Genomic DNA, 27,125 nt, shown 5'->3' on the forward strand with positions numbered 1-27,125 from the left:
GCAGAAATGTACAACACACACACACACACACACACACACACACACACACACACACACACACACAGCTGTACGTGCACTTTTAATGACAGCCAAGCACCAGCATTCATTTTAATATTCATGCTTTTTTTACGTAACCTTTTACGTAACTGCAGGACATGCGTGCACGTTTGCCCCCCCCCCCCTCATGCGTGTGCACGGGTGTGTGTGTGTGTGTGTGTGTGTGTAGTTTTAGGTCTTTTCTCTGTAGTTTCCCTCATTATGAGAAAGCTCTTTAATGTTTGTCTCCCAGCGGAGAGAGGAAGGGAGTGCGAAACTGTTATTGCAGGGAGAGAGAGTGAAAGAAAAATCTGAGTGGGGTTTTGGGGGGGGGGGGCAGACAGACACTCCCGCTCATGCGGTATGATCTCTCAGATGATGACACCCCAACCCCCCTCCAACATGCTCTCCGTTACACCTGCGCCGTCACCAGGACGGTCCATCAGGGCGATCGCAGCGGCGTGGACGGCCGGCGAAGAACGGATGGGGTGTATTAGTGGAGAGGATAATGAGGATAAGAGGTGAGGGGGGGGGGTGTGATGAAGAGGAGGTGGAGGAAGGATAAGAGGTAGAAGGGGAGGAAGGGGGGGGGTAAAATGGTACAAGGCAGAGGAAGCTGTGGATGGAAGAGGGCATGCGAGGAAACATCGACGTCTGCTCCCATCAGCTCCGACGATACATAACAGTGACTAGAGAGCCCTCAGGATCCCGTGTGTGTGTGTGTGTGTGTGTGTGTGTGTGTGTGTGTGTGTGTGTGTGTGTGTGTGTGTGTGTGTGTGTGTGTGTGTGTGTGTGTGTGTGTGTGTGTGTGTGTGTGTGTGTGTGTGTGTGTGTGTGTGTGTGGACATGCTCTGTTGGCCACTGATAACCCCACAGCAGAACTGTCACAGTCACGCTTTCACTCAGCAGCAGTGTGGCCGCATTGTGTGTGTGTGTGTGTGTGTGTGTGTGTGTGTGTGTGTGTGTGTGTGTGTGTGTGTGTGTGTGTGTGTGTGTGTGTCCATCTGCCTGTCCTCGTCGCTGTCTGCCCGCCTCAGCATCAATCTGCCCCTACAACCGCTGATACCTCTCCGGTATCAGCGGGGGGCGCGGTTTTAGAAGCGGTTCGACGGATTCACAGGCCGTCGTCCGCCTCGCCCGCACAGGGAGGAGTCAGGGGGCCTACGGGGCCGTTTCTCCCCCAACAACAACAACCGAGCAGCCAGTTGGAGTGCCAGGCGGCGACTTGCTGGACCACCGCCGGACCAAGACCGACAACAGGAAGAGGAAATTGGTTGTTGCTTTAGTTCCCGCCCACTTGGCGGCGAAAAACGGCGCCCAGAACAACCCGGGGGGCCTATTTGAACACCGGGGGGGCCAGATACCTTTATCGCACCTCCGTGTGACTTCAACACCCATTTAATAGACGTAGCATGCTAATATGCTAACATTCTTGCTGACAGGTTTATCCTTTTCCATGTTCAGTGTCTTAGCTTAGCATGTTAGCATCTACTCTCAGAACCTTTAATTTCATAATTTTGAGCACCAAATATTGCTATCATCAATCAGATTTAAACTTCAAATCAACATGATTGATTGATCCATCAATCAGGAATTATCAATAATATCCCGTGAGCCTGTGACGGACGTATATTTCCATGGAAAACTGCAGCGTCCACGCCAAAGATTCCCGCTCAGGAAACGGCGGGCGAGAGAATGAATTAATGATGCTATGCTAATGAGGTAATTAATTTATTTTAATTAATTTAGAAACTGTGCACATTTAACATTACTCACCGCGCAGAGGCCAATTCCTCACTGGCAGAGAGTCAAAGCGTCAGCGATCCAAACCTCGGCGGCGCCGCAGGAACTTCGGTCCACAAGCGTTTTCCTAATTATATAGATACAAAAATAGATTAACTATAATCAGCTGATTGGAGTTAATTATATATATTTGTATTATTATTGAAAATCCACCTCCTAAACTGTCTTCATTGAATCGTTGACATTCAATATCGGCTGTTTTCTGCATCTAGAGCCACTTTATCATGTACATGCAGCTTTTGCTCATGATGAGCATGTTAGCGTAGCATTGACCAAATCCATTTTAATTGCTCTTACGCAAAAACTGACGACAGCATCTTTTTGCATTTCGCTTATTTAGCTTAGCATCTATAGCATCTTTCTCTTTGGAGACTCCAGGACAGACCTGGAACCCACTGGGGGAGGGGGAGGGGGGGTTAGACGTCTCAAGGGAGGGCCTCGGGATCCCCCTGCAGGAACCCGATAGCGTCGCTGGCCGTAGCAACATTCGGGATACCCGTTTTAGCTTGTTGCCAAGGCAACCTGACCCTAGATACGCTGAAGAAAAATGGATTATTGGATGGATTCTGGTGCATCTAAGGCCACACTATTGGAGCTAATGCGGTGGGTTTGTTTGGGTCTTTGCCCCTCACCCCACACCCCCTTTTACCCCCCCTACGTCACATTAAATGATCTCATGTCTCTGCAGTTTAAGTCCTTCTTCAGTGTTTCTGTCACTGCGTATCTTTGCCTCCTATAATACCAAGCTGTCATGTCATATTGCTGGAAAATGCAGCTTAAGCTGCCTCCCGCCGTGCCTGTTTAAAATTCATGGTTTTCTCTTGTATCAAAACAATGTGGAGCTAATTAGAAACCAAGTGGATGGAAGTCGACGTTTAAGTGGCTGCGCTTTGTCTGCGAGCCGCTAATAAACAGAAGAGATGCAGCCCTGAAAACTAATGGCTGGGATCATTTAAAATAAACCTGGAGAGACAAAAAACACAAAGCACTTTTATTTTTTTTATTTTTTTTGCTGTCTCAAAAAGTAAAAACGTCTGGTTAATATCCTCCAGGGAAAAAAAAAAGAATAAAAAAAAAACAAGGTCGTCACTTGACAGACAAACAGTCTGTTTTCAGAGCTACCTATGAATGTCGTCCGTTTCACATCGGAGACAAAAGGCCGGAGGAGAATGGCTCTTCAATTCCCGCCGCGCAGAAGTAACTGAGCGCAGAAATGACCTTTTTTTTTTTTCCTTTGAGCCGCTCACTCATCAACCAAATTCATCAACATAAAGACAGGATAATGAAGCATTTCAGCAGCACCAGAATTTTGCTGTCATCTCAAATTCAGCGACGCACAAAAAACAAAGAACACATTCCTCACTTTATTTAATTTCTGTTTTCTATCACCTTCCTGATGATTATCCTTGCTTTTTAATCGGCTCCTGCTTGTTTAAATTAATTCCAAAATGCCAGCGTTCATAAAATCTACTTAAACGTTCCAGTTTATTTCCCCCAGATTAACGACTGCGGTAAAAACAAAGCCGACGAGTGTTTTCTAATACTCCTCTTGTTGGCTTTAATGACTCAGTATTTCAAAGGAGAGTCTCTGTTTGATTTTTCTGTCTCTTCACTTCGCAGTGTGATCCCATCCGGTACTTTTTAGTGCTTTCTGCTCTAGTGGATTGGTGGCATTGCTGTTCCCATGTAATATAAATCATCTGTGTTCCCGGCGTTGCTGTCCTAATGATGACAACACTTCAGCCTGAATCACCAGCAAACAGGCGTCTGGTGCACAACCGGCTCCCCCCAGACCAACACTGATGGAGGCCGATCAGACACACTCAGCAGGAGCGATCATGAGCTGCGGACTGGTGTCTTTATTCCATTTACTCCTCTTACTCTTCTTCATTTTTTACCTGTATATACAGGTAGTCCTCAACATACGGACGCAGTTGGTTCCGAGAGACTCTGCGTAAATTTAACTGTCTGTAAATTTATTTTATTTTATTTTATTTTTTTAAATCAATGTAATTGATTATTTAGTTAATTAATTGATTAATTAAAATTTAATCTCATTACTTATTAAATTTCAATCTACAATCTCCATTTTCGGTCATTTAAATGTCATTACTGCTCTGAATATTAAAGTTCTATGCAATAAGAGTGACCAGAAACAATAACAGGACATTAAAACATCCCATAATAATAAAATCCTGTAGTGACATAATGTAACTTTAACATCTCTACCTCTGCTGAATGAGTTTTCTCCTGGGGGGTGTAGAGGCTAAGCCCAGCTTTAATCCACTGAGGTGTTCCACCACACTGACCTGAATGACGTGATGATGTCACTTCCTGGTCATCAAAAACCAGCCACGCCCCTTTAAGTCTGACATCCCTGTTTGATTCCATTCAGTTTCTCAGTTAATCCACCAATAGTTAACATCAACTAGCAAAACATCCGGAGTTCGGCGTTAGCGTCAGTTAATGCTTCCGGACAGAAACCTGACCCAGCCAACATTGGTTCCACATCATTCAGTTCCTATGGAGAGGCAACGTAACGCTGGTAAACATAAAAAAATAAAAATACAGCTACATCCAGTTTGATTATACTTTGAATTAAAGAATATGGAAAAATAATAATGAAGTTAACGTCATTTTACTCGACTTAACGTCGACCCGCCACAAATACTGGACTTTTAAAATCACTAGAAAACCGTTAAAAGCACATAATATCATGTTACGGTACAATAAATAAGAATAAAAACGTATAGTCAAATTAAAATATGATAGATAGATAGATAGATAGATAGATAGATAGATAGATAGATAGATAGATAGATAGATAGATAGATAGATAGATAGATAGATAGATAGATAGATAGATGTATATTATTTATTATCATCTCTCTTTCGAGCTCTTCCAGTGTTCCCAGCTCTGAAAATAAACCGTTGCCCGTTTGACAGTTGTGAGTGAGTGGAATGAAGAAGTATTTTGGAAGTCGTGGGAGGCGTAGAGTCAAAACTAAGAGGCTGAAATGTTTTTAGACGTCCCATTTTTATCTCCACCGCGCAGCAAGTCTCCTCTCTGCTGCTTCCTGGTTTCATGTGAAGGCTGGAGGTGTGATCAATCAATACTTTATTAATAGAACAATCTGCGATTATTGTGTTCCTTTTAGTTATGTAATTATGCAAAAAAACAAAAACAAACCCCACATCTTTGTTAAACTGTTTTAGCTCAAGCTGTTACGTAGTTTAAATTATTTTCTTGCCACTAGGGGGCGTTAGATGTCACGATGAATCGCTCAGTGATTAATAATGTTATCCTTAGACCACCATAATTATTCTGTATCAGAAATCGCATTGATTAGTAAGTTTAGTGTTAAATCGGTGAAATGATGAAGTCCTGCGACAGGAAGTCGATCATTTGGACTCGTTAGAAATGCGAGGAGTCCTTTTTTTTGCTCCGTTCTTGGCCTCCACCTGTTCCACAGGATAATATCTGGATGTGCAGATCCAGCTGATAATCCTCTCGCCTCCATCCCTGCAGGCAGCGATACCTATTTTCATTAGACAAGCTATTCTGAGAAAGTTTTTTGCACCAAATCTTAAATTGTTTGATCTCAGCTACTTCTTTCTTCTGCAGCCGTTTTTTCGCGGCGCGCCCCACAACGCCGCTGCTAAATAAAACTGCCAACGTGTCAGCCGGAATGCAAGGTGGTGTTTAGCTGGACGAGGGTTTCCGCCCACCTCGTGTTATTCCTCCCCCACCCCCTCCCCGGAGGAGAAGTGTTGCTGCGGTGCAGGTCAGGATGCATCAGCATCCAAAGCGCCGGCGGATGAATGTTGACCAGCGGCGGCGGATAAAGATCTGCCTCACCTTTACACGCTCGCACCCCAAACCGGAAAACTCCCCCCCTACCTTCAGAGGTCGCTCTGCTATCTGAGGCTGCAGGTTTGGCCCGAGGGGGGTTATGAACATCCTGTCTGCACCCCAACCCAACCACCCCTCCCTCGCTGTTTGGCTCACGGTCTATGTGGATTGGTTATCTGATGACACCGTATAATCCTCACAAGTATGCCGACATGGTGTCTTGAACAATGCTTAACTCGGAGACTTCACGGTGGATTACACTGAGGAATAGTGATGCTAACCTTTCAGCGCTTAATCTCTGTAATACCAGCTGTAAGGAGGCATGTTTTAACTGTTAGAAAGGAATTCTAATGTCTAACGTTTAAAATTTTACTCATATTTTGATATTCACGTGAAAGCGCTTCCATTCCAGCTATTACAGTCATAGCAGTAGATGTCCGCTGCTACTATTTTCTAGCTTTTTTTTACCCCAAGAGTGCAAGAACAGATAATTTTATGTTTAGTTTAGCTTAGCTTAGCTTAGCTTAGCTTAGCTTAGCTTAGCTTAGCTTAGCTTAGCTTAGCTTAGCTTAGTTTAGCTTAGCTTAGTTTAGTTTAGTTTATTTGAAGGGGACAATACAATTTCATAAAACACATGATTATATATGGTTAAAAAAACAGGCCAGAATTAGCCAGAAGGCTAGTTTTCATGATGTATAAAAAGCAGTAAAAGCAATAAAATAGTAAAATCAGTAAAATACATCTACAATATTGTAAAAAAAAATATATACATATTCGAACAATGTACTATTAAAAGAGAATCACACATATCAAACATAACATTGGATCATTTGTACAGTTAACCTCGGCTTACGTCGTTTGGCGTGACGTCGTTCTCGGAACACACGGAAAAATAACATTTTAGTTTATGTCATTTTACTTGCCACAAATATCGGAATCAAAAAATTACTAGTAAACCATTAAAAGCACATAATATCATGCTACTGTAGAATAAATCAGAATTAAAAACATAAAAAATGATATTACTAGCCTGTAGAAACCCCCGTGACCCACAATGACGAAGAAGCAGCTGAAGATGAGACAGAGAGGTTTTTTTTCTGTATTATTTTTAATTTTAATTTTTTTTTAAAAAATATATACTGTTATAATTCCAAAAGGGAAATAAGGAATCCACACTCTAGTATGTTAGTCAATCACAATCATGCATGTTAGCGTGGACAGGCCCCTGGAAAACACACAACCACCCACAATGGGGCCTGTAATCATGCAATGGGAGGTAGAGTGGGGGGCAGCCCCTTTGTGGAGAGTCCAAATGAGCAGATTGTGAGGGGAACGGCGCCTTGCTCAAGGGCGCCTCGCTCAAGGGCGCTTCGCTCAAGGGCGCCTCGGCAGTGCTTATTATATTAAATAATAAGATCTAATTAATTGTAAGCTAAAAATATATTTGTATTAACCAAATATTATTAGAATGCATCCATAAATTAAGTTCAGTACAGAACTAGCAATGGTTATCTTCAGTTCATTCAACTTACATCTTTGTTTTGACTTACATCACGTCTCCGGTAACCAAGCCGAGGTTTATCTGTATTTAATTTAAATATATTAGTTAAATGTGCTCTACATGTAAAAATATTCTCCTCTAAGTTCAAAGAAAACCGTTTTTATTCATCTGATTTCAGGTTTTTAGCACCAGCGCTACGATCTATATCGAGAGCAGGCAGAAAGAGGCTGAACTCTGGCGGTTTGGCCGATTCCCTGAGCTGCTAGCGCTGTAGGTCGAGCCCTCCTGAGCTCCTCTGGAGGTGTGAATGTTTAAAAAAGCGCCAAAAAACATTCTGCCGCTGTGAAAAATCTCTTCAAAGAGCATTTCAGTGCCGTCGATTCTGGTAAGGTACGTCTCAAAGAAAACACTTTCTTTCTGTGATGGATCTCGGTTGAGGTGAATCGAAAGAAGACAGAAGAGGCAATATGTATGAAAATGAGCAAAGCAATGTTCCAATGGCTTCAATACCAACAGAGAGGGGATGTTGTAAAATTCTACCCCCTGAATATTATTGCTCCGGGATGCATCAGTCATCATAGCTCCCAGCAAGCCTGGAGGAATTAAAGACTTGTCTCCCCGCAGCAAGAACAACAACAAAAACACACACAGAGACGTGGAGGCAACACGAACACACAAAACCACACACATACAGGAAGAAACACACACACACACAGGTGAATCTGCAATAAATTGAATCAAAACTTTCAGAAAAATCAGTAGAAAGCGCTCAAGTTTATGTTTTAGTTTCCATCCACCTTTTTGTTTTTATCGATTGACCCATTTTTCTACCTCGGCTGAGATTAAATACTTGTTTTTCCCACAGTTTTTATGTCCAAACTGAAATTGCAGACACACAAAAAAATAAAAAAAATAAAAAAAATAAACCAGGTGGATAGAAATGCACCAGTCAAATTAGTATGTTGGGAACTGCGAGGTGCGAAAGGCCTCTGTTGGTTTTTAGAGCCGCTGGAATATAGCTGCCTGCAGCTACAGAAAACAAAACCATTACAGCAACGAGAGCGAATGAAGGTGTTTCTGTGAGCTGCCGGCCAGACAGAAAAACAATGAGCTGAAACTAATGTAAAAGTCTTTGAGGTTGATCGCAGTCTGCAGGAGGGACCGTCCCGGTGCTTCTTTTACCGAATTATGCAGCCACCAATCGATCGTTGTCGCTTCAGAAGAGAGGATTAAACGGATAGGGGTGGATGTAAAGTTTAGAAGATGATGTAACACCACAAAGGAAGAAAAAAAAACGTGGAAACGAGACGGCATGGGAGCTCAGCTGAACATCTTCACATCAACTTTGCATTAATAAGTCTCACTGTCTCCCCCTTGTGGTCACGCTGATGCTAACGTTAAAGACGCATAAATGTTTTTGTGCTTTTTCAAAGTCAAAGTTAAGCCAAAGTCAGCTTTATTGTCAAATGAACCATATATGCACGACATACTGCAGTCCGCTCAGACCCACGGTCAACAAGCAGTATACCACAGGCAGTACAACAGGCAGTACAACAGGCAGTACAACAGGCAGTACAAAGGGCAAAACAACAGGCAGTACAACGGGCAGTACAACGGGCAAAACAACACAGGCAGTAGAACTCAGGCAGTACAGCAGGCAGTAGAACTCAGGTAGTACAACAGGCAGTACAATGGGCAGTACAACACAGGCAGTACAACACAGGCAGTACAACAGGCAGTACAACAGGTAGTACAACAGGCAGTACAAAACAGGCAGTACAACAGGCAGTACAACAGGCAGTACAACACAGGAAGTACAACACAGGCAGTACAACAGGCAGTACAACGGGCAGTACAACACAGGCAGTACAACAGAGGCAGTACAACAGGCAGTACAACAGGCAGTACAACAGGCAGTACAACACAGGAAGTACAACAGAGGCAGTACAACAGGCAGTACAACAGGCAGTACAACACAGGAAGTACAACAGAGGCAGTACAACAGGCAGTACAACGGGCAGTACAACAGGCAGTACAACAGAGGCAGTACAACAGGCAGTACAACAGGCAGTACAACGGGCAGTACAACAGATAACACAGCACAAAGTATAAGACGAACCACAAAGGGACGGTAAACATCTTTATACTCTCTCTAATCTCGTAGGGGAAGTTTTTAAGCATTTCATTGTTTAAGATTGCGAAATAAGAATTTTCAATCTTTCATTTGACTTCTTTTTTTCTAAGTAGCATCTCTAGAGCACCCAAAAAGTAGCGTGATCTTCCTCATGCAATTCTGCTCCCGTGACGACGACGACACTGATGATGAAATGTTAGTCCTCCATCCTCCTTAATAAAAATCTCGGGGTGACATTCGTCGCGTCAGCGGAGAGGGAAACAAGCTGGTGTTTATTCTGTATCTCTAAATGTGCTAACATCATCAGCGTAAAGCGCGTGTGCGCGGCGTTAGCGACAGGAAGCTCCCCTCCGCGGCGGCTGGAGCTTTAATGAAGTCGGTCTGCGGTGAGAAATGACAAGAAACTCATCTTTTCATGCATCATTTCTTTCTGTCTTCCCTCCCTGAGCTCTTCCCTCTGTCCCAAATCCCATCCCTCCCTCCCCCATCCCTCTCTCTCCCCCCTCCCTCCCCTCATTCCTCTCCTTGCCAACCTGCTGACAATAGCTTCAATACAAACGATGTGAAACCGTCTGCAGCTTCCACAATGGAGCAACCCGCCGTTGTAATTATTCCTCCGGATTCCAGCGCTCTTTTTCTTCAAACTCGTGCTCTTCCTCCTCCTCTTCCTCCTCCTCTTCCTCTTAATCAAGTCGACTTCCTCTCAGGTGGACGTTCCTCTCGTCCAATCCCTCATCAGCCCCTCCCTCCTTCACACCCGCCGCCCCTTTATACAGTCCATTATTGTTGTTTGCTAAAGTAGAACTATAATTTCACAGCCGAGGAGCGCGATGGGGTCTGGAGTGGTGATTAATAATCTGACGGTGAATAATGGTTTCATCCTCTCCTCTTCAGCTGGAGGTAATTATTCGCTGGGTAATCGTGGAATGGATTCGCTGGTGGAAAAACAGATTTATTCAAATGTGATGTAAAAAAGCGAAGCGCCCGTGGGGGGGTGGGGTGGGGTGGGGGGGGCATCGAGGCGTCTGTGGGGCTAAATTTACACGGGTGGGATCCAAAAATAGGTCCAAAAAATCCAATGATCCAAAAAAGTCTTACCCAGAATGCTTCATCGTCCTCCTCATCCTCCTCATCACCAGGTGTCTGTTGTCATCTGTAACCACAGATTTGTGTGTGTGTGTGTGCGTGCGTGCGTGTGTGTGTGTGTGTGTGTGTGTGTGTGTGTGTGTGTGTGTGTGTGTGTGTTTGCACAGCTTTGGTTGTATTGGCTCTCGCCTCTGATGCCAATGTGGACATTATACAGACGATCAAAGCAAAGGTCACAATACAGTTAATCCAGGTTTTCATAGTTGATTTGTACAGTGTGTGTGTGTGTGTGTGTGTTTGTGTGTGTGTGTGTGTGTGTGTGTGTGTTCGTGTGTGTGTGTGTGTGTAGGTTTAGTTATTGTAAACCTGAACAAGTGAAATCCCTTTCCCTCTCTGGTTACCAGGCAACCAAAAGCCTTGGGTTGGTCCACAAAAGGCACACGCGTGTCCAGATGTGCGCACACACACACCTACCTGTGTGTCCGCGTGGTAAACATGCAGCAGATGAACAATGGCTGTCACCCGTATGTGTGTGTGTGTGTGTGTGTGTCCACGTGTGTGTGTGTGTGTTAAAGTCCCATTGTTTCCACTGTTTAGATAGTTCTGCTTGCCAAGGTATTAACAATTCCCCTCTGCACACACACACACACACACACACACACACACACACACACACACACACACACACACACACACACACGGAGGAGCGGCATGGAGGCGGCCGGACATCCGACATCCGACTTTGGCGACACCCATCCAGGAAGAAAAATGACCAAGATGCACGGCGGCAGAGACCAGCGTCAGGTGGGAGGTGTTACCTCCATATGTTCTCCTCCTGACAGGTGAGGTAATGGACCATCAGATTAACAGAGGAAGAGGAGGAGGAGGAAGAGGAGGAGGAGGAGGTGCCCCCCTCCCCCCCTCCTGTCTGAGGATCTTCTCCCAAAATAAGGCCAGTGATGATAGAATGAGGCAATCTGTGTTCTGTAGGCACAAACACATGGAGACTATCTATGGATTTATGTGTGTGTGTGTGTGTGTGTGTGTGTGTGTGTGTGTGTGTGTGTGTGCTCATTAAAACAGATGATTCCTCGGTGCCTATCAGCTGAGATTTACTGATGAGGAAAGGAAAGGGTCTCTCATCGCTCCTCTTCCTCGCCGCCGTTTGTTAATTGCCGTTGTTCAATACTTTAAATTCTCTTTGTCAGCACACACACACACACACACACACACACACACACACACACACACACACACACACACACCCTGTGAAGACATAGCGAGTTAAAATTCTGACGGATTTCAAAGAGACATGTCTTTCCGCGTGGTGAAGCGCGGGGGGTGGAGGGGGAAAAGGGGCGGCCGTGGCGCCTCGGAGGCGAAGGCAGATGGCGTTTTCCTGCAACAGGTCAGACACAAGACCGCCAAAGGTCGAGGCGGAGCATCGTCTGACAGCGTGAGGCGAGAGATGAGTGACATCACACCAGGAAGTGATGAAAATGAGTCCAACACGAAGGGTTTCACCGAGAAATGGAGATTATAGTTTAAAATATAATCAAAAAAAAGTTAGTCGACGTTCTGGAATTCCTTTTTTCCTCTCGTACACATCCGCAAAAATATTCAAATATTCTTTTGATTAAAAAAAAAAAAATCGTTTTGAAATGGAGTATTTATTTCATCTCTTAAACGATGCTTTAGTTTGGTTGATGTTTTTCGTCATTGATGGACGATATGAATGAATGAAAGGAATGTTAATGTTGTGATGAACCTTGACGTGACGCCCCCCCCCCCCCGCGCTAACAGAACACCTCCACCTTCCTGCAGGAACTCGCTTTCCTTTCAGCTCATTTAATTAAACCCGCTGACGGCTTCTTTGTTTTTCTATGCATTTTAATCTCTAGATAACAATGTTTTTGTCAGCAGCTGATTTGCTCCAACATCAATACTGGTAGTCCTCAACCTACAAACACAACTGCTTCAGAGAGGTTGTTCTTCAGCTAAATTGTTTGTAAGTCGTTATTTGTTAAATTCCAATCTATAAACTCCATTTGAGGTCATTTAAATGTCATTACTGCTCTAAATACTAAAGTTCTATTCCCTCAGACTGACCAGAAACAATTACAAGGCATTAAAACAACCCATAATAATAAAATCCTGTATTACCGTAATGTAACTTTAACATCTTTACCTCTACTGGATTAATTTTCTCCTGCGGGATGTAGAGGCTAATCCAACCGTTAATCCCATGAGATATTCCACCACACTGATGTGAAAGACGCAGGAAGTCACTTGACTTCCTGGTCATCTGACTTCCTGGTTACTTCCTGGTGACTTCCTGTTTTATTTCATTCAGTTTCTCAGTTAACTCGACCAGAGATGTGGAGAAAAGAAGGACAGGAAAAGACCAAAAGACCACAGGAAGTCTGACATCAGAGCAAATTAAGTCTGACATCTGCTGAGTCATGTTAACATGACGCGTGAAATCTGAATCTACAGTATGTGGTGTTGATGTTACGCTGCTCAGCGGGGGTTGTGGCAGAAAGGGGAACTACAGGAGTCGGACACGTCGGCAAAGCGCAGATGTTCATATCTATGAATGATCGTAAGTCAGATGTTCATATGTTGAGGACTAGTTTTTCATCTCTGACACCATCAAACAGAGTCGGGAAAATAAAAAGAATTTGTCGCAGGAGTAAAAAGAAAACGTAAGGTGATGTATTTTACCTCACATCTCGGTTCACGGCTGCGGTCCGAACCCGCTGCGTTCGCCGAGACGAGTGGACGGCCCGTTGTTTGTAATTCAACGCTCGGCGCATCACGGCGAGCGTGAGAGCGAGCGAGAGAATCCATATCAACGAGCGTTGGGGGGTGGGGGTGCTTAGTATTGAAGGACAGATCGATGTGCAAACAACTCCGACTGGCACCGGTGGAGAAAACACAATCCTGACTCTTCATACATGTTCGTCCACATTGGGGTCCTCGGAGGGTTGTGGCGTTTATACGCTTCGCTCCTCCTTCATGGTGCCAGAGATGCTTCGGATGCATGTTTACAGTCGCAGATGTAAAGGTTTTCATGTTACCCTGACCTACACATTTTTTTTTGCCTCTAGCTTCCTGAAAATGTTGATTTTTGTCTTGTGATTATATCTCATCAGGTTTCAGTGTTATATACCTAAAAAGGTATACAGTGCGCCGTCGTTCATCGCAGTTAGTGCGTTCAAGGAATTTTGCGATAGAGCGACCAACTATTTATCTTATTATTTACGGTAATTTAAACGTTTCTGAACCCCCCCCCCCATTCTAATATTAAACCACCTTCTCTCTGTATTACCTTTAAAACACTTTTGTGTCTCACGGAAGTCCGAGACTCACAGAACGTAGCCCATTTCCGGATGCCGTCAGCCAATAGAATGCCCGTACAGTATCACGTGACTGCCTACCAAAAATCCACAATGAGTACAAAAGTTGAAATTTGACCTTGACCTCGTTTTGTCAAGGTCATCATCTCATTTTCATCCCCTTTTGCTGGCTGAATAATCTGCTTCTTGTTTCATCTTTCTATCTGAAACAGTTGTGAGGATACTTGGTGGACGGACGGATGTAATTAACGGGAAGAGGTTGAGGATTATCGGGTTGGACTCGAGATCCCAGGAGAATCCCGGTTAAAAGCAGTAATCCCCAAAATGGCGCCGTGTCTTAATAAGCCGGTCAAAATCGGAGGAAGGAGCTCTCTCCTCTCGCCGTCCGGACGGACGGATCGCCAAACGGAGGTTGGTTGAATTATCACAGCCGTTACAACTTAGGATCAGAGGAGGGAACGAGAGGTGGAGGAGAGAGGGAGAAGAACAGGTGAGGAAGAGGAGGAGTTGAAAGTGAGGAGAGAACGGAGGGAATCGATGTTGATCTATACAACTCTCAATTATCCTCCGGCCGCCTGTCGACGGCGGCTCTCCGGATGAAGAGGAGGAAGAGGAGGAGGCGTCAGGGCGCAGAACGTGATGGCATCGCAATGCAAATTTACTGTCCTGTTTGTCTGGGAGCGCCAGCTGCAGAGGACAAAAACACAAGGGAGAAACAGATTGATGGAAAGAGAGAGAGAGAGAGAGAGACGAGGACAGAATGGAAACGAGGGAGCAGAACAGTCGAAGGACGAAGAGGCGAGAAGAGAAACGGGTGGAGAAGAGGGGAAGGATGTTGTGGATGGAGAACGGATGAAAGGAGGGGAACGTGACGAGAGATGAAGGAGGAGAAGAAGAGGAGGGAGGGTAAATCCGACAGAAAGGTTCCGCTTACAGCAGCCCGACTTCCTCTGAGAAAATCGATGCCGCCTGTAGCTGAGGAGTCCCTGCAGGCCGGAGGGAGGAGATCCAACCCGCTTTAGCGTTGTTTTTTTTTGTGTTGTTTTTTTTACACCGGTGTTGGTTTTAAAACGCCCGAGAGGACGGACCTCCACAAGAACGCAACCTGAATGTAAATCTAACGCCGGGATCTTAAGTCCCAGTTTGATTCCAGGAGCGAATGAGGAGGAGGAGGAGGAGGAGCGTTTCCTTCGCTTCTAAGATGAATCCTGAGAATAAAAACGCATAAAATAAAAACAAGATCGCATCCATAATAAAATAAAAACTCCGTCTGGTTCTGTTTTTTCCTGTGTTTACCAATTCCATTGTAGTTTTGCTGCGTCACGGCCGCGATCTTGTTCTGTGGTGCGATTTTTATTTTTTTTTTGAAAGGTGACACCGCCACCTACTGGTATGGCATGCAAACAGCAGCGACAAACACGCAAAGAAAAATGTGAAAAATGCGGAAACAAATAAAGTGATTCATTTCACGTCCTACGAAAAAAGACGAGTTTTGCGGATCGATCACGTCACGGCGGTGCAAATGGAGCCCCAATCGCCCCCAAAACCCCAACATCCATCCTACGCCGGCGATAACAGGAAGCAGAAATATAAAACGAGAATTTCTGGCTCCGTTTCTTGTTCCAATCTGGATGCAAACTCAACCGCAACGTCTCTTTTTATTACTTCTACTACGAGCTTTTTTTTTTTTTTTTCCTTTTTTTTTTAACACAACTTTTACTTATCACCTCCCACGTTGCTAGGCAACAGATTGTGCATCTCCCGATGCAAACAGGAAGAGCTGATGAGATGCTTACATCTAGAAATACGTTGATTAATCTTGTTTTACAAGAAATTTACTCGTCGCTTTTCTTTAATTTCTTTTTTTTTTCTAGATCCGACTTCCTTCAAGATGTTGTGAAGTAAAGCCAGCATTCCGTACAGACAGTTTCACCACATACACACACACACACACACACACACACACACACACATAATTGCTGCTGGAGTGGTAACTCTGCTACACGGGGAAATAAATGCAGTCTTGAGACCTGCTGATGACTCATTTTAATCAATGGGAGACGGTGGAGCTGCTCTTCTCCGGCTGGCTGGCTCCCTCCATCCCAGTAGGGGGGGATACTGGGAGAAATCCTCCGGATCAATAGATCACGTAAACCTCGCAGGCGAGCGAGTGAAGCAGGACTGATCCGTGGATCCGTTGGGTTACGAAGAACAGAGAGAGAAAAGAGAAAGAGAGGAAGAAGAATTACATTGCTTTAAGAGTCTTCATGGATTGTTACAGTGATGTGTGTGTGTGTGTGTGTGTGTGTGTGTGTGTGTGTGTGTGTGTGTGTGTGTGTGTGTGTGTGTGTGTGAGTGTGTGTGTGTGTGTGTGTGTGAGTGTGTGTGTGGACACTAGATCATACGTGTTCAAGCCCGATAAGCGGGCGGAAACAACAGCGAGACGGTAATTAGGGACGTGCCATTTTCTTCCTCTCCTTCAGCAGCATTGTCTTTAAAGGTGCTTCTGATTATGATTGATGTGTCTTTTATCCAGTGTGAGTGTGTGTGTTGCATGTGTGTGTGTGTGTGTGTGTGTGTGTGTGTGCATGTGTGTGTGAGAGATTGTGATAAAGGGTTATTGTATTCGGACTCAAGCGACGCGTCGCTGGAAGGGAGGCCCACCGAGTCATTATGGTCACCAAGACGTCCATTGATCAACCTGTCAAGAATCTAACATGTAACTATGTGTGTGTGTGTGTGTGTGTGTGTGTGTGTGTGTGTGTGTGTGTGTGTGTGTGTGTGTGTGTGTGTGTGTGTGTGTGTGTGTGTGTGTGTGTGTGTGTGTGTGTGTGTGCTGGTTTTCCCTCAGCGATAGAGAAACACACTAATAGCCGAGGAGAAGCTAGACAATTAGCACATGTAGCGGTGATCGTTCTCTCTCTCACACACACACACACACACACACACACACACACACACACACTTCCCTTCATCACACACACGTGCTCCAGCCGTGTGCTTCTCCTGTTCCTGTGCTCACACCTACATGTGACGTGCACACACACACACACACACACACACACACACACACACACACACACACACACACACACACACACACACACACACACACACACACACACACACACACACACACACACACACACAGACTGTTGGTGTTCCTCTTTACGTGTTCACAAGCTGAAAATGAGGCTATATGTGAGAAGACCTGAAATGTGGTGTTTCCTCAGGGAGATGATCTACAGTGCAGCAATATGTTACACACACACACACACACACACACACACACACACACACACACACACACACACACACACACGTTAACAACAGACAGTTACATACAGACACAGATGCTTGCCAACATAATAATTTATTCATTCTAAAAAAAGGAGAGAGCTGCTGAATCCGTCAACACGACGCCTTCAAACCAGAAGGAACACATGAACACACCCTAGCAACCACACACACACACACACACACACACACACACACACACACACACACACACACACACACACACACACACACACACACACTTAGAGGTATCTGCAATAAAATGGGATTAACCGTGGCTGCAGCTAATCCTATTTGTTTGGTTGTTTTTCTTAAGTCACTTTTTTTTTTTTTTTGCTGCACCACATTCACATCCGGCTCCGGAAACTTTAAACCCAATTCTGTCAGTTTCCTCCGTCTTTGGGGGGGTGGGGGGGTGGAGGGGTGGGCGACCGCAGCGGCACTCCCCCACCGGAGAATACTCTCTGTTTATTTATTTCATTTATTAATTTCTAGGGGGACAATGCACAGTTCACACATAAACATTTCCATTTGATGCAGCAGATAACAGTTTCCAGTTCATTTGCATCCGGAGTCCTTTATGACAAAAATAACAACACAAACAGAACCAAATGAGGCTGAACGTTTATGTGCTTTATTTTATTTATTAGTTTATTTAACGGGGGAGGGGAGGGGGGGGGGCAATGCACATTAATGAACGTTCCTGTAAAGTCTCCAGAGTTTGCCCAGAAGCTACAATTTTATCTGGTGTCACAAAGTCACCTTTAAATAAATCAAGAAAATACGATTTAAAATAGTAAAAGTTATTCATTATTTTTTGAACACGCAGAACAAATAGAAGAGAAATATTGTGACACATCATTCAGAATGCTGTTCAATTAAATGTTAGACGCTATAATAAAGCAGCTACACAGTAAAACAAGTACATGCAACATAGAGGTACGTAAGAGGCATTTGAACGCATCATCATCAAAGTGAGAAAAAGAATATTTTTGTTTTTACATCAGCATCATGATCTCAAATGGTGATATCTGTTAACTGATTTCAATTCCAACATTTTTTTTATTTTCTTTTTTTTTTTTACAAAAACAAAATGTACCGTCAAAAAATTTTTCCGGTTCAATGATGACAGGTGTGACTGTTTGTAAAAAAAAAACTAAAAAAAAAAACAGCAGAAATGAATGAGCAGCTGTGATCGTCTGAAGGGTCAGTTCATCCAGATCACGCCAATGAAAACATGTGTTTTATATTTTCAGAATTTTCATTTTACGCAGTCATAAAATAAAATCACTTCTGACTAAAAATTTCCAGAGCTTCATATTTCTTCACAACTTCTTGAATGTCTTCAGGAAACAATAATAATTGGAAGCAAAAACGTACAAAATGCGTGTCTTTGATCCTACAGAAAACACGTCAGAGTGTCAAACCAATAGATCCTATTGGTTGTTCCACTGGTTCCACTGGTGCATGATTGGTTACCACTCCTGATCAGCAGGTGGTGGCTGAATGAATGAAATACATTCTGTTATTGGTTCAATCCATCACCTGTAAGCAGATATTACCAGGTTCCTGAGTGAGAGCTCCATTACAAGTGGTTTTTAGAAAAGAAAGGCGTTTCACAGGGAGGTAAAAATTAACCCCAAGATGACTCTAATGAGATGGATGTGCCTTTCATAAAATTGTGGGTTTATTTTGTGTATTTAAGCTTCTGCTATGCGTGTTCCGGCGTCACGTCATGTGTGTCCAATGGATACGAGCATGAAGGTTAAAATTAACACAGCGGGTTTTTTCCAGTTCCGCCCTCCACCGCCGGCACCTGCTGCTCCTGTTTGACCCGATTTATCTGTTTAACCTCTGGCTGGATAAGCTTCCTCTGTGATCCCGACCAAATTTACATCTGTCTACACCCCCCTCCCCCCCTCTCTAATTGCGTTTGAGAAGTTCTCGTGGCTGCTGATGAGAGAGGAGGAGGATGAGCAAATGCAAAGCAGGCTCTCTAAAAAAAATCCTCCTTTGCTTCAGACGTCTGGTCTGAAGGCGACTCCGGCAAAATCGGGAATTTTTCAGCAAAAAATGTGTTAAAAAATATAAGAAAATATGGATTGTTGATTGTTCCTAAACGTCGCAGATGCTTTCAAGAAGTGGTGAGAAAATTTTGTTTTTCAGCGTCAATGAATGTTCAGATCAGCTGGAGAAGGAGGACAAAAAAATAGATTGGAAACTAAAATAGAGAATAAGTAGAGAAATTAGGGTAAGAATGTCTTACACAATTCGATCTGGAAACACGAGATGAGGTTCTCTTGTCTTAAAAGTTATTTGCTAGTTTTGTTATCTTATCTTTACAACTATTTCACTGCATGGATGGATCTTTCCCATCACATTAAACCATTTTCTTGTACTTTCTTGTATTTTCGCAGTTGCCATATATTGACTTTCTGCTCCATAGCTTTGGGCCATCATTGACAAAAGCTGCATGCTTGATTTTCCTTCAGCTGTTTTCTGGGAACCTTCAATAAACCAGCAGCAGACGTTCGCAGCGTTCTTTAAGGCGGGTGGTGAACATGGGAGTTAGCAGCCTAGCATGGTGCTAATCCATTAAGGGTTTTGTATGTAAGGAAGAAAAAAAGCCAAAAAGCAATCAAGTCATTTCAATATGCAAACATCTGATCTTAAAAGATTTATTCAACGCTTGGGGGGGGAGAAAAAAAAGGCGCAAAATTGACTTAAACAACATCAAATTTACACGAAAGCGTCAGAGGCGTTAAAAGGTTATAAACAAACACACATGTTCTCATTTTGACTACATCTAACAATCATTTTTTTAGATGAAGATTAATGTGAAAACAACAACATCCTCCTTGTGCTAATGGAACCACAAGGAATTAAAATCTACTTTTAGCGTCTTTCAGCTCATTGTTTTGATTAAATGCTACAATTTTCCGCCTTTTATTTCCTTTTAGTTATAATCTCATATCCTGCCGGTTATTTCTTTTACCGTTTTACACTGTGAATACTTTCAGCTGATTTATTTACTGAAAACAGAAGACTAAAAAACAACATAGACAACCGCCCCCCCTCCCTCACATGGCCAAATTTGACCAATCAGAAGGGACCGGTGGCGAGTTCCTCCTTTTGTTTGCATTTAAAGTGATGCTTCAAGGGATTCCTGAAACTACGATATTATATGTAGTTTTAACTTTCTACGGGACAGAAAAATACCTCAAAATGCGAGGCTATGATTGTCAGGTGGAAATCGGTGGACTGCCCCCTTCAGGATGGGATGAGTTACTGCCTCACATGAGGGTGTTTAAATATCTTAAGGTCACAGATACAAGAGGCAAAAGATGATGCACCTGTGCCTCAAGGTGAGCCAGGTGAAGTGGTTCTGACTTCTGAGAGGGTTGACTCCAGGGCGCCCCCCTGTGGAGGTTTTTACAACTGGGGGGAGCCCACAAGGGAGAACCAGAAGTCGCTGGAAAGATTACAGATCTGATCTGGTCTAGAAATGGTTACCAGATGGATGGATGGATGGATGGATGGATGGATGGATGGATGGATGGACGGATGGATGGATGGATGGATCTCATCAACACCAATAACAGGACTGATTGGCCTCCTGTGAATCACCGGGATACAACCGACCAATCAGAATGCAGACGTGCTCCAGCTTTATTAAAAACATTCATTCACCTCCGATGTTCATGCAGGAATAATGGCTGACCGTCTAATTACAGTAATGCTAGCTTACTTTGCATGAAATGCTGCTATAGGGAGCACTTGGATTGTACTTGATGAATGTAGCTTCATCGCTAAGATGGGCTATTTGTGTAGCATTAATTAAGTTAATTAGGAGCACGTAGCGTAGCAGCGTGTTCGTCCCTTAAGGAGTCGACTGGGACTAAAATGTGGAGGAGTGTAATTAAAAAGAAATGTTTCATCGATGCTGTCCAGGTTGCATTGTGGGTAATGTATTTTTCAGTGCAGGACTTCAGCTCTGGTTCTCCCGTCTGTTTTTTAAACCGTCCACCAGGAGAATCATGATGTAGGAATCTTTTAAACATTAAACATTAAATTGCTCTCCATCAGGCGTATAGATCGAGTCGAGGAGGATCGAACGCCGTCGAGCTCTCAGCTGTAACACTACCGCTAACGAATCCGCGCGATGATGACATCACGTACCGACCCGGCACCGAGGCCTTGAGTGTTTTATTGATGACCCAGAATGAAGCCGGTTGAATGTAAAGACACGTCTCTCCATGGGCCACGAGTTAAATGAGTCTTATTCAATGTACATTAACCGTTAGCATACTACTGTTTCCTATAGAGTTTTATATTTCACTCCTTTTTAAAATATTTTGTGTCTCTTTTTTGACTTATTTACTTAATATTTATTATTTTTTATTGATGTTTCTTTTCTAAATTTCCATATTTTGTGACTACTAAACGAATTTACATTGGCTTAATTTATCTGTTCTTGTCTCATCTTTTTTTCCTCTCTTATCTTAAAATCTCATTTTCTCATCTAAACCTAATAAATCGTATCATACTGTATCGTTTTCTATCACATTGTATTATCTCATATGAGATTGGATCGTATTGTAGTATCGTATCATCACTTAGCTTAGTTTGCTAAAAACTGGGTGAAACTAGAAGAGTAATTATGCTCAGTATTCCTTATAATAAAATATTTGAGATTGTTGTATTCACTAGTTGAATAAAATTATATCATCATCCATTTTTTAAATTAAATTTTTTTTATTTTTTTTTACAAGGTCTCCCAAAAAGTTGTAGTTTTTTTTTCTCATTCCAAATCTTTCAACTTTCTTCCCACTCAAAGGCTCCGTTGTAAAGATTTGCTCAGCTAAAATGAAATTGGAAAAAAGAAAAAAAAACCAACAACTCCCATCTGCCCATTCTGCCGACTCACTTCCTCACACTAAAAGACATTTTCCAGGACCCTAGAAATGGGACACATTTCATCCAAAGTATCCCAGTACGACCAGCAGCAGCAGCAGACTGGTTTCGCTTCATTACGCTCTGAGATGAGGGAATAAAACCAGAGCTGGCTGGGAGTCATTTTGGCCGTCGGTCTTCAGATTATTAAGAGAAACACCACAGCGTCCCCTCCTCATCATTATTCCCACAAGATCTCATGTTAATGCCAGAACTTAAAAATTAAAACAGATTATAGAAATAAACTCCAACACATTTCACTTTTTTTTTTCCCCTTCCTCGTTCAAACTGGGGGGTGGGGGGGCGGCAGCGGAACTCAGGACTGTTTGGAACCCCGGTGAATGAAGAACATTTGTGCTTCCAAAAGGTGATGAATCTTTCAGACGGCTGTGATGTCACATCCTGCGGCATCATCAGGTCAGATTTGGTCTGGTGATCTTAATTCCATTGATACTTTGGTGATCAAAGCAGCCAGAAATATTGATCGGTAATGATAAACATTCGGGTGTCTGTTATCAGTCTGCAGCAGCCTGTGAGGCGCACATACGTGTTGAAGCACCATCTGTCACGTTTAAACAGGAAATGGATGTCAGCTGAGGCCAGACTGAACACGTCACTCATGTTTACTCTCTGCTGACATCTGCTGGTGAGAACAGAAACTCCTACCCGGGAAGTTACTGCTGCTTTTCACCAAGAATCATCAAAATTAAGTGAAAATTACAGTATTTTCCACACTATAAGGCGCACTGGACTATAAGGCGCACCTTCAATGAGTGGCCTATTTTTAAGCTTTTTCATATATAAGGCGCACTGGATTATTGTTGTTACGGCAACCTGTCAGATCGGCCGATAATGTGGCCCAGTCTGAACAGGGCCAGATCGCATTTGGACACTTAAAAAACAGTTTGAACAGTCAACCCTAGAAATCAGATATGATAGGAAATCAGATATGCCTGCAGTCTGAACGCAGCCTTTAAGGTATCTCAGGACTGACCTCAGGTGACCAATCAGATTCCAGCCGGTCGTAATCTGGAGACGACGATGTCTGGATCTCCGGGTCCATCATGTCCTCCTGCGTGGATACGGACGTCAGAGACAAGCATCCATGTTAGTGGCGTCTCGATTTGGTGTGGATTAAATGTAATAGTAGAGATATGGGAGCTTTTTTTATATGAACTTTTCCAATATCACCTTTTTTGTGAGACGATTGTTGTGATTAATAACGGCTCATAAAGCCACCTTACAAGCAGTTATTAACCAAAGTTGCTTTGCCTCCTGGGGGTCAGACTAAGGTGGAATGAAGGAGGGCAGAGGATCCATCAGCTGCATCGGGCGTGGCCTGAAGGTAAGTCAACATAGTGGCCAGCTGCCGTCGTTGATTCCAATCATTGATCCGTCTGCTTTTGTTCTATCAGGAAGGAACCGGTCGGGACTCTGGAGGAGGCTGGTGGGTTGTAAAGCTCAAATTTGCTCATTTTAAATCAATTTAAGTGTCGATTGTTTATTTTAATCCTATTTAAGGCTATCTGTAAAACATAATGTCAGCTGCCATCGCTATAATAATCTTTGTCAGTTAATTTAAGATCAAGAAAATTTTGCTTTCTTTGTTTGCTTGGTGTTGAGAAATCCAACCCTCCCTCTTGGGATAAGATATTCCTTTATCGGTCCCACAAGAGGAAACTCCCACTAATGATAGGGAAATAATTAAAATAAGAATTAGAATTCTTTATGAGACAGACTTTCTGTCTGGTTTTGAATTATGTGGATTCAAACCTTCTGAGCGCAGCCCGTCGTTCCATTTATTGGACCCTTTGGTCAATCATTTCCGATGCTGTTTATTACCTCTTTCTGTGCCTGAAGGGAAGGTTTGTCGTGGTGTCTGTCGACTGATAACACATTCAGCGAGGGTGAAACCGCCGAGGGTCCTCCACAGTCCGCCTACATCAGCTGGTGAGTCTCAGGTGTTCGTAGCCAACGTTTATCTGGACTTTGAGATCCTCCAGGATTCCGACTCGACCTTGGGGAATGAACTTGAATGATCGGTTCTCGTGACCTTGATAAAAGAGAAGTCGGGTCTTGACTGAATGGTCTTGTTATCTTGAGAAACCAGCCTTCGGCTCCATAGGGCAGTCGAGTCTGGATCTGAGACCAGTTTCAATGTGAGATCCTTGATTTCTGACGCAGTCAACGCCACCTGGATGCTCTTATGGAGGGAGAAGCTGCAGCCAAACAGTATCAAGGTGTCCTGATCTCCAACCATTAGTCAAAGGTCACACGGGGGGCAAATTTACCAGTCATGCATTTGGAGCGTTCCACAGAGGTCTGTACTCTCTCCCCACTCCTGTTTGGGGTGAAGCCTTGACTCAGTTTCGGATTTAAAACCTCGCTAGATTGGTCGTTATCATGACTTTATACTAGGTCAAGATCCAATCAGTGTTTTATTATTGGTGATCATAAAATTGATGTTTAATGAGAAGGAACAATCACAGGTTTATGTTTCTATCTGTGGTTTGAGCTGTTTTATAACACGTGTTTGCATCTATGATCAAAATCAACTCAAAAACAACAAAGCAACGCCTCTTTAGGAAAGAATATGCAAATGAGCTCATTAATAAAAAATCATCGATGTCATCAGAAACAGGTTTGAACCCATTTTAAAGTAAATAAAAGTTTTGTTTTTGTTCTTTTCTTGACTCTACTTCTGTCTTAGGACGCGTCACGTCTTTGGACGAGCAATGGCCAAAGAACTGAAGGGGAAGTTCTTCCTCATCTTCACCGCTACCTTCCTCTTCATCCTCTTCCTCACCATCAGAATTCCCAGGACGGACACGACTATCCCGAAGCCGCTTTTTGCTCCCAAAACTTGTCCCATGTCGGTTTCTGAGACGACCATCACCCCTCTGGAAGACACCCAACACCTGCTGGTGTCGGCCTACATGGACCAGAGGGTGGAGGGCTTCGACCTGCGCATCATCGGGATCTTCAAGCGGAACGCCATCCACCCTCTTCGCTGCCAGTTCTGCTGCGACACCCGGTCATCCGACACGACTCCAGCAACTATTACAGAACATTCAGACAACTTTGGTTTCCCCTACGCCACCACGGATGTCATGTGTCAGCTTCCTGAGAAATGCGACGCCACGCACGTTCGTCTTCTGACTCGGGGAGACGAGCAGGAGGCGTCCAACCGTGTTTGGCTTCCTATCAGAAACCAGAAGGGCAACGAGGAGAAAAAGATGCAGTTTGACTTCACCGTCTGCATCTCCACTCTGTTTGCAAATTATAACAACGTGCTGCAGTTCGCACAGACGCTGGAGATGTACAGGTGAGGGCAGCATCAGCACCACGAGACGCCAAGTCCAGACTTTTCAAATAAGATCAGATAAGATAGAATTTATTGATCCCAAACTGGGAAATTGTAATGTTGCAGCAGCGTTCAGACAGACAGAACATAAAGAAACTTACCCCCCCTATTATGTCTAGTCTTCATGCTAAGCTACACTAACTAGCTCTTGGCTCCAGATTTTGCAGACCTGTGTTGTTAATATTTAAGCCACACGGGTGTGTGTGTGTGTGTGTGTGTGTTTGCGTGTGTGTGTGGTGGCTGGTCTCAGGTTGCTAGGCGTCGGCCGGGTGGTGATCTACAACACCAGCTGCGGTCCGGAGCTGGAGCGCCTGCTGGTGGGCTACGCCCAGGAGGGCTTCGTGGAGATGGTCTCCTGGCCAATCGACAAGCATCTGGTCCCGTCCACCGGTTGGCTGTTCTCGCAGAGCGGGGGCGACGTTCACTACTTCGGCCAGCTGGCCACGCTGAACGAATGCGTCTACAGATCGATGGAGCGCTCCAGATACGTGCTGCTCAACGACATCGACGAGATCATCATGCCTTACAAATACGACAGCCTGCGGCCCATGATGGAGAAGCTCCAGCAGCAGAACCAACAGGTGGGAAGATTCTACCTTAACTGCTCCAGTTCGGTCATTACCCTCTAATTTTCTTCTTCAGGTGGGAGTCTTCCTCATCGAGAACCATATCTTTCCAAAGTCGCCCTTTGAGGACAGAAGAAACGCTCCACTTCCTGTGTGGCGAGGCGTTCCAGGCTTCAATATTCTGCAGCACGTCTTCAGGGAGGAGGTCAATAGGAATGACCCCCACCCCTACAAGATAATCGTCAATCCCAGGTAGGCTCGGCTTTTAGACCACGTGTCATACTCAAGGCCCGGGGGCCAAATGTGGCCCTCCACATCATTTCATGTGGCCCTCGAGAGCATTAAAGGTCAAGAGTGTCTAAAAATAAATAGGTCAAAAGCGTGCTTCTACCAAAAACTAACTTTTTTGATTTATTTTATAACAGCAACAAGCAAATGTGTTTTTTCTGTGTAACTGTAATGTTTGTAACTTTAAATTTATTACATATTCGAGTTATTTAATTTTAATAATTACTTTGTTGTTTTGCTTTACATTGAGTTACATTTAGTTACATTTATTAGTTACATCTGGCCCTTTGAAGACAGTCATTATGCTGATGTGGCCCTCGGTGAAAATGAGTTTGACACCCCTGGTTTAGAGCGTCAGCATCCAGAGGGGATCACACCCAACAACGTGAATCGTTCCATCGGTGTTCTCCATCTCCATGACAGGTCTGTGGAGCAAACCTCGGTCCACGTAGTCCTCAGGATGTTCGGACAGGTCTACAAAGTCCCGTGGGATGTCTGCCACATCATCCACAGCCCGATCAACGTGCCGAAGCCCAAACCGCTGGAGCAGCTCCACGTGGACACCCGGCTCTGGGACTTCAAGGACAAGATGCTCCCCAGCGTGAAGAAGGCTCTGGAGCGGGTCGGGCTGCTGAGGTCATAAGGGGACGAAGATGTGACCTTCTTCATGCAGCAAAGCCCATCAGGGCTACATTTAAGGGTAATTAGCCGATGTTAGCATGCTAATGCTTATGGTGGTGATTCTGAGTCCGGCTGAGCTGCACACATGGGAGATGTCTTCCTGTTTCTGAATATGTCGCAAAGACGGCCAACAGGTTCAGGTGACAGATTTCAACAGCGTGGCTGCAAACTGTTCACCGCCAAAAATAACTGCAATCAGTCGCT

At 44.0% G+C, this 27,125-nt stretch overlaps 1 protein-coding gene across 1 annotated transcript; it reads left to right on the forward strand.

Moving 5' to 3' along the window:
- Nucleotides 1-23,566: 23,566 nt before the first annotated feature.
- Nucleotides 23,567-26,877, forward strand: LOC137611281 (uncharacterized; the record flags this gene model as incomplete). The annotated part of the gene is made up of 5 exons (XM_068339386.1): nt 23,567-23,972; nt 24,733-25,347; nt 25,637-25,967; nt 26,029-26,204; nt 26,664-26,877. Coding segments are annotated over exons 2-5 (1,311 nt in total), but the record flags the coding sequence as incomplete, so codon positions are not given.
- Nucleotides 26,878-27,125: the final 248 nt, after the last annotated feature.

The sequence above is a fragment of the Antennarius striatus genome, chromosome 17, assembly GCF_040054535.1.
Source record: "Antennarius striatus isolate MH-2024 chromosome 17, ASM4005453v1, whole genome shotgun sequence".
Lineage (NCBI taxonomy): Eukaryota > Metazoa > Chordata > Actinopteri > Lophiiformes > Antennariidae > Antennarius > Antennarius striatus.